General features: G+C 43.0%; 1 protein-coding gene across 6 annotated transcripts in view; it reads right to left on the reverse strand.

Moving 5' to 3' along the window:
* FAM184A (family with sequence similarity 184 member A) overlaps positions 1-13,641 on the reverse strand; it is a 282,305-nt gene that overhangs the window by 86,412 nt on the left and 182,252 nt on the right. For all 6 annotated transcript variants that reach the window (XM_056566444.1, XM_056566439.1, XM_056566442.1 and 3 more), the window contains one exon: positions 5,086-5,283. In XM_056566444.1, coding sequence (XP_056422419.1) covers positions 5,086-5,283 — 198 coding nt within the window. The remainder of the gene's footprint in view (positions 1-5,085; positions 5,284-13,641) is intronic.

Below are 13,641 nucleotides of genomic sequence, written 5' to 3' on the forward strand. Positions count from 1 at the left end.
GACAGACATGATGGTGAGATATTTTTGTATATAGACTGACAGACATGATGGTGAGATATTACTGTATATAGACTGACAGACATGATGGTGAGATATTACTGTATATAGACTGACAGACATGATGGTGAGATTACTGTATATAGACTGACAGACATGATGGTGAGATATTTTTGTATATAGACTGACAGACATGATGGTGAGATATTACTGTATATAGACTGACAGACATGATGGTGAGATATTACTGTATATAGACTGACAGACATGATAGTGAGATATTACTGTATATAGACTGACAGACATGATGGTGAGATATTACTGTATATAGACTGACAGACATGATGGTGAGATATTACTGTATATAGACTGACAGACATGATGGTGAGATATTACTGTATATAGACTGACAGACATGATGGTGAGATATTACTGTATATAGACTGACAGACATGATGGTGAGATATTACTATATATAGGCTGACAGACATGATGGTGAGATATTACTGTATATAGACTGACAGACATGATGGTGAGATATTACTATATATAGGCTGACAGAAATGATGGTGAGATATTACTGTATATAGACTGACAGAAATGATGGTGAGATTACTGTATATAGACTGACAGACATGATGGTGAGATATTACTGTATATAGACTGACAGACATGATGGTGAGATATTACTGTATATAGACTGACAGACATGATGGTGAGATATTACTGTATATAGACTGACAGACATGATGGTGAGATATTTTTGTATATAGACTGACAGACATGATGGTGAGATATTACTATATATAGGCTGACAGACATGATGGTGAGATATTACTGTATATAGGCTGACAGACATGATGGTGAGATATTAATGTATATAGACTGACAGACATGATGGTGAGATATTACTGTATATAGGCTGACAGACATGATGGTGAGATATTACTGTATATAGACTGACAGACATGATGGTGAGATGTTACTGTATATAGACTGACAGACATGATGGTGAGATATTACTGTATATAGACTGACAGACATGATGGTGAGATATTTTTGTATATAGACTGACAGACATGATGGTGAGATATTACTGTATATAGACTGACAGAAATGATGGTGAGATATTACTGTATATAGACTGACAGAAATGATGGTGAGATATTACTGTATATAGACTGACAGACATGATGGTGAGATATTACTGTATATAGACTGACAGACATGATGGTGAGATATTACTGTATATAGACTGACAGACATGATGGTGAGATATTACTGTATATAGACTGACAGACATGATGGTGAGATATTACTGTATATAGGCTGACAGACATGATGGTGAGATATTACTGTATATAGGCTGACAGACATGATGGTGAGATATTACTGTATATAGACTGACAGACATGATGGTGAGATATTTTTGTATACAGACTGACAGACATGATGGTGAGATATTACTGTATATAGACTGACAGACATGATGGTGAGATATTACTGTATATAGACTGACAGAAATGATGGTGAGATATTTTTGTATACAGACTGACAGACATGATGGTGAGATATTACTGTATATAGACTGACAGACATGATGGTGAGATATTACTGTATATAGACTGACAGAAATGATGGTGAGATATTACTGTATATATACTGACAGAAATGATGGTGAGATATTACTGTATATAGACTGACAGACATGATGGTGAGATATTACTGTATATAGACAGACATGATGGTGAGATATTACTATATATAGGCTGACAGACATGATGGTGAGATATTACTGTATATAGGCTGACAGACATGATGGTGAGATATTACTGTATATAGACTGACAGACATGATGGTGAGATGTTACTGTATATAGACTGACAGGGATGATGGTGAGATATTACTGTATATAGACTGATAGGGATGATGGTGAGATATTACTGTATATAGGCTGACAGACATGATGATGGAGTGCTGCTGTATATAGACTGACAGAAATGATGGTGAGATATTACTGTATATAGACTGACAGACATGATGGTGAGATATTACTGTATATAGGCTGACAGACATGATAGTGAGATATTACTGTATATAGACTGACAGACATGATGGTGAGATGTTACTGTATATAGACTGATAGGGATGATGGTGAGATATTACTGTATATAGGCTGACAGACATGATGATGGAGTGCTGCTGTATATAGACTGACAGAAATGATGGTGAGATATTACTGTATATAGACTGACAGACATGATGGTGAGATATTTTTGTATATAGACTGACAGACATGATGGTGAGATATTACTGTATATAGACTGACAGACATGATGGTGAGATATTACTGTATATAGACTGACAGAAATGATGGTGAGATTACTATATATAGACTGACAGACATGATGGTGAGATATTACTGTATATAGACTGACAGAAATGATGGTGAGATATTACTGTATATAGACTGACAGACATGATGGTGAGATATTACTGTATATAGACTGACAGACATGATGGTGAGATATTACTGTATATAGGCTGACAGACATGATGGTGAGATATTACTGTATATAGGCTGACAGACATGATGGTGAGTTATTACTGTATATAGACTGACAGACATGATGGTGAGATATTACTGTATATAGACTGACAGACATGATGGTGAGATATTACTGTATATAGACTGACAGACATGATGGTGAGATATTACTGTATATAGGCTGACAGACATGATGGTGAGATATTACTGTATATAGACTGATAGACATGATGGTGAGATATTACTGTATATAGACTGACAGACATGATGGTGAGTTGTTAGTACATACAGACTGACAGACATGATGATGAGATGTTACTGTATACAGACATGATGCGGAGATCTGCTGCATACAGACTGGAAGACTGGATGCTGATATTTTGATGTGTAGAGACTGACAGACATGATGCTGAGATGTTGCTGTATACACATTGACAGGCATGATTCGGAGATGTTTTTGTATATAGACTGGGGCGGGAATTAGCCGATTCTTGGTGAACTGGCAATAAGCAGGATCCACACACCTAATCTCTGCCTGTATTAAATTGTAAGCACATCCTAATGACGTATGGTGTATGACAGGGTTGCATTTAGAGAGCACAGTGTGATACAGGTAATATTCAGAGGATACAGTGTGTGCCATTATTGTATTCTGGGGGCACAGTGTGTGGAGGGTTATATTCATGGGCATAGTGTGTGGCAGTCTTATATTCAGGGGCATAGTGTATGGCAGGGTTATAGTCACAGACACAGTGGCCCTCATTTACTATTGCAAACCTGACATGTTTTGTCGGGTTGTGCGCCAGATTCTGTCGCATTGCGCCAGAAATTCTGTCTGCACCAGATTTTGCGCCAGAATTGAAAAAAACCTGACTAACTCTCCATTTTGCAAAGAAAACCCCAAAAGGGGCGTGGTCTCTTGGTAAAGGGGGCGTGGTCTCCAAAAGGGGGCGTGTTCCCAACATTTTCACAAAAAACCAACATATTTACTAAGGTTTCCACATAAAATGTGGTGGACTTGAGCTGAGGAAAACCAGGCAGATCAGAGCATGTGTAAAAAAAGCAAAGTGTAGGGAAAGTGGAAAATGTAGGGAAATCTTAGTAAATACCGTGGAAAATAAATTGTAGGGAAGTAAAACCCACAAAGAAACCTACACTCCACTCTTACTAAATAAGGGCCAGTGTGTTGCAAGGTTATATTTAGAGGATGCAGTGTGTGGTAGGGTTATATTCAGGGGTACAGTGTCTGACGGGTATATTCAGGACGCACAGTGTGTGGCAGGGTTTTATTCAGAGTGAATGATGTCTTACAGGCTTACATTCAGAGAGCACAGGGTTAGGCAGTATTATAATCATAGGGTACAGTGTCTGTTAGGGTTACTTTCAAAGAGCACAGTACGTGGCAGTACTATATTAAGAAAATATAGTGTGTTGCAGTGTTATATTCAGATGATACAGTGTGTGGCAGTATTATATTTAAAGGGGAAAGTATGTGGCAGATTTAAATTCAGAGGGTACAGTGTGTGGCAGGGTTATATTTAGAGTGTATGGTGTGTGGCAGTATTATATTCAGTGGCAAAGTGTCTGGCATGATTATATTACATATTGTTTTCATATATAGAATGAAAATCTACTGACTAAGTGAGGAGCCATTGATGTCCATCATTAGTGGCAAATCCTGATACTGTCACGCAGCTCTTATGAAGGGAGCACAGCATCGTCTAGGGGTTAATATTCAGTTAGTGGGAGACGATCTAGGTTTTCTTTTGTAATGGTCATTTATTTTTCTTCTTCTGAAGAAAATAAAACTGGATGCAGCCAGTTATACCATACTTGACTGCAGTGGACTGTTCTTTTGTGCCTAACCCAGGAGGTAATACCTTTACAACTGACAGACATGTAGCTGATATGCTGCTGTATGCAGACTGACAGAAGTTTCTCTGTTTAGACAGACCAACATCATGCTGAAAGGCTGCTGTGTATAGACTGATAGACATATTGATGACATGCTTTTGTGGGTAGAAATATTGTTATGGTCTTCTAGTCAATAAACTACTTTTGATACTGAAACAATGCCTGGGGTCACCAGACGTGGGTGGTTGGTCACATGACTGATAATTAGTCTTGATCTCTTGATCTGCAAGCTATACAATTTCTTGTACACAGGGGCCTACTGCAACACTATAAGAAAAGTATGTGATCATTATTTACTGTAGAATCTTCATTTAAATCACAATAACCTGCATCAACAGCCTCAGAAAATTACAAGGCACATTTATTGTTTTATTTAGGGCACTGCCCAAAAGTCACAATCGAAAATTCAGCAAGCAGAGGTTTGAGCTCTAAAGCCTGCAGAATTGCGCAAGCAGCTTTAGGCTACAAAAAGATTGTAAATAAAGATAATGTAGAACGTAGAATAATGTAAACTGTAAATTGGTACGTAAAAATGAACATTTGCTTGAAAGTTTGTAAAATAAACATTGCACTGCGAGCTTAGGAATAGGGACCCCAAAGTGGTGTGCCTGCAATGACTGACTCACCATCTGTAGCTTTTTCTTCTCCTTATTTGTAGAGGTTTGTGCAGCCTCAAGCACAGCTTGATGTTTCCATGACATCTCCTCTAACGTCTTTGCATGTGCCTCTTTTAGCTGTACAGTCTCCTCCTCAAATTTGATGCGCAGGTTAATCAGCTCTTTCTCATAACATTCACGTTGGGTCTGTTTTGCTTCATTGATCTTCTGCAAAGAATGAGACAAGACAAACAATTATGCAATTGCTCGTCCATATATCAATCTTTATACCTATCAATCAGCTATGGAAAACTAACACATATTGCTTTTCAATGTTGTTTGCCTTGTTAGAATTCACAGATGTATAATTTATATTTCCCTTCTATGACTTGAAATACATGATTTATTATTGAAGTGGAAAAGAGAGAAAAAAAGTCAAGACACATAAAATGACAGGTGAAATCTCCAATTCTCTATTTCTGCCGTAGGCATTTTAAACAGAAACATAGATTTTGACATTAGATGAAAGCCCGCTGGCACATCTTGTTTGGCTAGCTCGAAGCTCATTTGAAATGCCTGTCTTGTTCACCACCTTGGTAGAGATTATTGAAAACTCAGTTTACAGATTCATGAAATTTAAAGGGAATGTGTCATCAGAAAATTACCTTTTGTTTAAAGGGGTTTTCCAACAATAGAAAAACAGAGCTAATTTCTTTGAAGAACAGCTCCCTGTCTGTTTCCAGGTTGGGTGTGGTTCTGCAACTCAGTTCCATTGAAGTTAATAAAGCTAAGTTATAAAACCATACACAACCTGGCGACAGACATGGAGCTGTTTGTGAAAAAAAATTTGCTCTGTTTTTCTATACCTGGATAACCCCTTTAAAGTGGTAGTCCACTGGAAAACATCTTTTTTTTTTTTTTTTTTTTTTTTAAATCAACTGGTGCCAGAAAGTTAATCAGATTTGTAAATTACTTCAATAAAAAAAATCCTAATCCTTCCAGTACTTATCAGCTGCTGTATGATACACAGGAAGTTCTTTTCTTTTTGAATTTCCTTATTTATTTATTTTTGTTCAACCGTTTTTTTAATTAAACTGACTATCACGAAAACGGAAAAAACAGAGCGCTCACCCTTTGCAAAATAGATCAGGCACAGGATACTAAGTCCATGGACCGGTTCGGTCTCAAGCAGGGAGGCAGCAGCTGGATACGGGGGAGTCTGAGACGTCGGGCCACGGACCGTATCACGCCCCTAGGCGCTTTGTCAGGCCACTTAAGAGTGCCACTAGGAGGCTGACACTAGGCAACAAAAAGGATGTCGGCCCCTCCCAGCAGGATATACCCTGCCTACAGACTCTGAGCTATCAGTTATGTCCCAAAGAGAGGACCGACAGGGAAAGAAAAAACAGAAACTGTCCGAGGAAACCACAGACAAAAAAAAATGCCAAACCAACCCTCGGAAAGGCAACCGAACCAAGGACAACAGTACAAATGGGTGGGTGCTGTGTTCCTCCGAGAAAGAGATTTTATGGTAAGCATAAAAATCTACTTTTCTCGTTTGGCTCCATTGGGGCACACAGACCGTGGGACGTACCAAAGCAGTCCCCGGGGTGGGAGAAAACTCAAGCAACTCAGGTGGAAGGCTGGGCCACAGCCACCTGCAATACCTTGCGACCCAAACCAGCGTCAGCGGATGCAAAGGTATGCACCTGGTAAAAATTTGTAAACGTGTGCAAGGACGACCAGGTGGCCGCCTTGCAGACTTGTAAGGCCGAAGCCCTGTTGTAGAGAGCCCAGGAGGCCCAGACGGAACGAATGAAATGAGCTGAAACACGGAAAGGAGGAGTCTTCCCTTTGCAGCGGTAAGTTTCTGAGATGGCAGAACAGATCCATCGAAAAATGGTCGCCTTCGAAGCAGGAAATCCCTTACGACGACCCTCCGTAAGCACAAAGAAAGAGTCACACTGGCGAAAGGATGAAGTGACCAAAACGGCCTGTACCACATTAACACCATGAAGCAACCGTTCCCTGGGATGGGACGGAGCTGGACAAAAGGATGGGAGAACGATATCCTCATTTAGGTGAAAGGCGGAGACCACCTTAGGCAAAAAGGATGGGACCAGACGGAAAACAACTTTGTCCTCGTGCAAAACCAGGTAGGGGGGAACGGCAGGAGAGAGCAGCCAGCTCCGAAACTCTCCTAATGGAAGTGACCGCAATTAGGAAGGCCACCTTCCAGGAAAGGATACGAAGAGAAACGTCCTGGAGCGGTTCGAAGGGAGTACCCTGCAAGGCACTGAGAACCCGATTCAGATCCCATGAGCAACACCCTGCAGAAAAGTGAAGATGTGAGGGTCGGACACAGGAGACGTTGAAAGAGAATGGAGAGAGCAGACACCTGACCCTTAACCCCTTAAGGACCAGGCCAATTTCCACTGTAGGACCAAAGCGTTTTTTGCTCATCTGACCCCTTTAACTTTAAGCATTAATAACTCTGGGATGCTTTTACCTTTCATTCTGATTCCGAGAATGTTTTTTCGTGACATATTCAACTTTAAGTTAGTGGTAAAATTTTGTCGATACTTGCATCATTTCATGGTGAAAAATTCCAAAATTTGATGAAGAAATTGAAAATGTTGCATTTTTCTAACTTTGAAGCTCTCTGTAATGAATATTACAAATAAATGATATCTTGATTCTCATATACAATATGTCTACTTTATATTTGCATCATAAAGTTGACATGTTTTTACTTTTGGAAGACCTCAGATTGCTTCAAAGTATAGCAGCAATTTTCCAAAAAACCACATGGCCTACTATTTTGGAAACTACACCCCTCAAGGAATGTAACAAGGGGTCCGCTGAGCCTTAACACCCTACAGGTGTTTGACGACTTTGGATATGTAAATGATTATTTTTTTATTTTCTTTACTAAAATGCTGTTTTTTCCCCATATGTTTACATTTTTAAAAGGGGTAATAGTAGAAAATGCCCCCCAAAATTTGTAACCCCATCGCTTCTGAGTATGGAAGTACCCCATGTGTGGATGTCAAGTGCACTTTGGGCGCACTACAATGCTCAGAAGAGAAGGAGTCACATTTACAAATTTTGCTGAAATGGGGAGGGGGGGGGGGGGGGGGCAGGTCGCATTTAGGAAACACCTATGGTGCCAGGACAGCAAAAAAAACAAAACACGTGGCATACTTTTTTTGGAAATTACATCCCTCAAGGAACATAACAAGGGGTACAGTGAGTCTTAACACACCACACGTGTTTGATAAATATTCATGAAGTGGGATGTGGAAATGAAAAATTAGATTTTTTTTTACACTATAATGCTGGGGTTACCCCAAATTTTTCTTTTTCACAAGTGGTAAAAGGAGAAAATGTCACCGTAAGTTTGTAAATACATTTCTTTGGAGTAAGGACATACCTCATGTCTGGGCGTAAACAGCTTGCACACTGGTCTCAGAGGAGCAGGTCGCATTCAGGGGCCTTGAGCTTTTGCGTTGCGGTCTATGGAGCCAGAACAGTGGGACCCCCCCTCAAGGGGCATTACATGGGGTAAATAACTGGGGTACACTAAATAACTAAAATGGGGTACAGTGGGACATAAAATTATAAAACAGGTTATGTTCCCAGAATGATGACCCAGAGCATAGCCAAAACTAAAAAAATATGCCCACCCCAACCCCTATGCTCTGAATCATCATTCTGGGAATGTGATGTGTGTGGCCGTCCCTAGAGGTCTTATCAGTTTTTTTTTTTTAGATGAGTTTTTTGGGCAATTTAGTGGTTTTATGGTGTTAAAATTTAGAATGTACTCTGGACTTGGTACATTGGGGTCAAATTATGGAAAATTTTAATGAAAAGGGAAAATTTAGTACTGCATGGAAGTGTGATGCTCCCTGAAGCAGTTTTTAATGCAGAGGCCCAGATGATCTGGGCAAGTGTCACATTGAGTAGTGGTATCCTTCCGTAACCCCCTCCTGTTACACACTCTGCATTTTTTCTGGGATCGTCCCTTCTTTCCAGTGTGGGGGACCTCACCTGGAAAGTGTTGGCCTGGGACGATCCTGGCACCTATAACTCCAGTTTCTTGGGAAGTCCGGCCTGCTCTTTCCCAGTCGCCAAAGATCAGGACCTTTAGGACTTCTTCTTGGAACTGGAGGAATGTCCCTGAGTTGCCAGCGTACTGGGACAGTACAAAAGCGTTGTACATGGCAACCTGTACCATGTAGACCGCAACTTTTTTATACCATACCCGTGTTTTCCGCATGGCCATGTATGGCTTGAGGACTTGATCAAAAAGATCAACTCCCCCCATATACCGATTGTAGTCCAGAATACAATCGGGCTTGAGGACCGGTGTTGTGGTACCTCGCAACAGGGACAGGTGAGCTGCCGTTACCATGAATAGTGGTCAGTATAAGGACATCCCTCTTATCCTTATACCTGACCAGCAACAGGTTCTCATGGGTAAGGGCACGGGACTCACCCTTGGGCATAGGTGTCTGGATCAAATTTAGAGGGAGACCTCTCTGGTTTCTCCGCACGGTCCCACAAGCGGACGTGGATCTGGCGGCAAGGGATGTGAACAGAGGGATGCTGGTATAAAAGTTGTCCACGTACACGTGGTAACCCTTATCCAGCAATGGGTGCACAAGCTCCCAAATGATTTTCCTGCTAAAACCCAGGAACAATCTGGGGGTTCAATACGGGAATCTCGTCCCTCATACACTCTAAACTTGTAAGTGTACCCGGAGGTACTCTCACAAAGTTTATAGAGCTTCGCGCCATACCGCGCCCGCTTCGAGGGAATATACTGGCGGAAGATGAGTCTCCCCTTAAGACTGATAAGAGACCCATCAACCAAGAGGTCCCTGAGGGGTACGTAGGCAAAAAAAAAAAAGCGCTGTGGGCAAAAAAAAAAAAATGGAGGGGCCAAATGCAGCGCCCTGAACCCCTAATAGGGCCCTGGTCACACTAAAAAAAATTGTGGCGGACCCTTTAGGTCCTATTAGGGAGTCAGAGGGGGGGGAAATGTAACTTTTAAAAAAATTTTTTTTTTTTACTTTAACCCTACCTGTCCCTGGGGCTGTATTCTCTCCTTGCTCTAACAAGGGGTCTTCTTCTGTCTTCTTCTGTGAGGGGCTCCGATCTTCACAGAGGGGGGGGGGGGTCCCTGGCTCCTTCTCGCAGCTCTGCCCGCTGAATGAACTCAGGGGGCAAGCAGAGCCAAGAGAAGGGGCCGTTAACCCCTCCCCTGCGGGCTGCTATTGGCCGGACGACCTCCCCATAGATACAGTGGGTGATAGGGGGTGTATCCTACACCCCCGATCGCCATGTATCTCTGGGTCAGTGGGTCACACGTGACCCGCATCAACGGAATAGCCGAAAATCGCAAGTGTGAATTCACTTGCGATTTTCGGCGATCGCCTACATGGAGGGGTCTGATGACCCCCCGGGGTGACTGCTGATATCGATCAGCAGGCACCCCGGTCCATTCCCCGCCCGGCATGCGGCGGGGACCGAAATTCCCACGGGCGTACAGGTACGCCCTTGGTCCTTAAGTACCAGGGAGCAAAGGCGTACCTGTACGCCCTTGGTCCTTAAGGGGTTAAAGTGTACCTGTCAGATCACCCCAAAAAAATATTGCTGTTATATGTTGCTCAGTATCTCATCCTGATCATGTACATATCATTTTTATATGTCTATGAACTATATTTTTCTCAGAATTAGCTTTATTTCTGAATTACCTTAAAGGGGTTTTCCCTTGTTTATACTGTTTTTTGTTATTATGTTTGTGTGTTATGTGTGTATAAGTATGTGTTTTTTTTATGTGTGTTGTGATTATGTATATATGTATTTTTTTTTACCTTTTGTGAAGATCCGGAAGCTGGCCCCTTTTTCTTCCAGCGGCTTGCTGTGTAACCTCGGCCTCCGCCATGTTGTGTTCGGTAAGTGGGATGTCGGGGGGTGTGTTCTTGCTTCTGTCCTTCCTATCTTCTGACGTCCGAGGCAAATCTTTTCTTCCTGTTTCTTCCGTGGCTCAGCGACGAATCTACGGCCTCTTCTGGCGCATGCGCAGGTAGTCTTTTTTTTTTTTTTTTACCAATAACGTTTTTTTTGTCTAATTGACAAACTGTCTGCGCATGCGCGAGTACGCAAGTGCTACGCTACGTTAGGTCTACGCCAATAGTGTAGCTTTGCGCAAGCGCAGACAGTTTGTCAATTAGACAAAAATAACTTTATTGGTAAAAAAAAAAAAACTACCTGCGCATGTACCGGAAGAGGCCGCAGATTCGTCGCTGAGCCACGGAAGAAACAGGAAGAAAATATGCGCCTCCTGCGTCAGAAGATAAGAAGGACAGAAGCAAGAACACCCCTCCCCCCCCCGACATCCCACTTACCGAACACAACATGGCGGAGGCCGAGGTTACACAGCAAGCCGCTGGAAGAAAAAGGGGCCAGCTTCCGGATCTTCACAAAAGGTAAGAAAATACATATATACATAATCACAACACACATAAAAAAACACATACTTATACACACATAACACACAAACATAATAACAAAAAACAGTATAAACAAGGGAGAACCCCTTTAATTTTGTCGACTAGAAGCAGGGGGGCAGGTCCCTTTCTTCTCCTCAGGTGATAACCACTCCCATCCTTCCCCTCTCTCACTCTCCTCAGTCACTGGTCAAGGGAGTGAGCATCTGTAACCCCTTCCTTTTATGGTTTTATGCTATACACACACACACACACACACACACTGTGTGCTTACAGCTTTTGCAAAACTACAGCTACCAGCATACCCACACATCCTTTGAGTTTTAGTTTTACAACAGCTGGGGGCATATGATTGGTAAAACTCAGATTTACAGCAGTGTTGCTGCAGGCTGTGTTCCTCCTACTGTTGCAAAACTACAACTCCCAGCATGCCCACACATCATTTGGCTGTGCAGGCATGCTGGGAGTTGTAGCTTTGCAACAGCTGGAGGCATATGATTGTAGTCCCCTTGTATTAGACTTTTTTTAAACAAAAAAATCCTCCATTCAGTCCCAATCTTCTCGCCCCTACCCCCTTATCCTCACACAAGGAGACTGTGAAGTAAACACAGACAGTGAGGGAGCCGATCGCAGCAGCTTTAGATCTGCAGACCTGTCAATCATGAAGTGTGTCCATGATGTAGGTGATGACGAGTGGACACAGTCAGGCTGGTATGTATCCCAGGAGAAAGGGAGGCAGTTTTTTGACTGGCTTTTTCAGTATGAAATACTGAAAATTTTCTTGAAAGCAATTGCAAAACCTATTGGTTTTGCATGCTTTACAGCATATAAATTTTTTTTTACATCTGATAGTGCCTATTTAAGGGAACTGAGGGCCAAGCGTTGTTCCAGCCAAGTCTGTAAAAAGGAAAGAAGGCGTGGAAGGGAGAACAAAACTGGGGTAAAGGCTTGAGATTCACACTATCGATAGTAGGACCGCCAAGTACGGTGATAAATCTTCGCAGAGGAAGGCTTGCGTGCCCTGATCATTGTGTAGATCTGGGAAGAGAACCTTCTGGCCCTCAGAACCGCGGTTTCAACCGCCACGCCGTCAAATGCAGCGACAGTAAATTGGGGTGGCAAAGAGGACCCTGAGAGAGCAGGTCGGGATGTACGTCGGCCACTAGGCAAACAACGTCGGCGTACCACGCGCCTGAGCAAATCCGGAGCCACGAAAATGGTGGGGACGCCCTCTGCTTTGAGTTTCCTCAGGACCCTGGATAGGAGAGGAAGAGGAGGGAAGAGATAGGGGAGGACGAAGTGCGACCAGTGATCACTAAGGTGTCTACGGCTAGGGCCAGAGGATCTCGGGACTTCGCAATGAAGCGGGGAACTTTCTGGTTGTGGTGGGATGCCAAGAGATTCACATCCGGAGTGCCCCAGAGGTTGCAGATCTCCGCAAACACCTCTGGATGAAGGGACCACTCGCCGGGGTGGGCCGAGGAGCGACTGTGGAAGTCCGCCTCCCAATTTTCCACCCCCGGGATGTGAATCGCTGAGATGAAGGGAACTCTGAGTTCTGCCCAGAGAAGAATCCTGGAGACCTCGACCATCGCTGTGGGGCTGCGAATGCCGCCTTGGCGATTGACATATGTCACAGCCATGGAGTTGTCCAACTGGACACGAACAGGACGGTCCTGGAGAAGGCACTCCCAATGGAGGAGGCAAAGGTAAATTGCCTGAAGTTCCAGGATGTTGATGGGGAGGAGAGGCCTTGGGCCGTCCGATCCTTGAAAACTCCCCCCCCCCCCCCCAACCGCTGAGACTGGCATCCGTCATGATGACCTGCCAGTGGAGGGGCAGAAAAGATCCCCCCCCTGTCGAAGAAGAGGAGACCAAAGCCACCACAAGAGGGACTGGCAAGTCCTGGGGCGAAGAATAAACCTGCGATCGAGGGATAGCAGAGACCTTTCCCACCGGGACAGAAGAGAAATTTGAAGAGGTCGACAATGAAACTGGGCGAAGGGAACAGCTTCCATGGCCGCCATGATCCGACCTAGGACTTCCATGCAGAACCGAATAGAAACTGGAA

The sequence above is a fragment of the Hyla sarda genome, chromosome 3 (genome assembly GCF_029499605.1).
Source record: "Hyla sarda isolate aHylSar1 chromosome 3, aHylSar1.hap1, whole genome shotgun sequence".
In the NCBI taxonomy this organism is placed as follows: Eukaryota; Metazoa; Chordata; class Amphibia; order Anura; family Hylidae; genus Hyla; species Hyla sarda.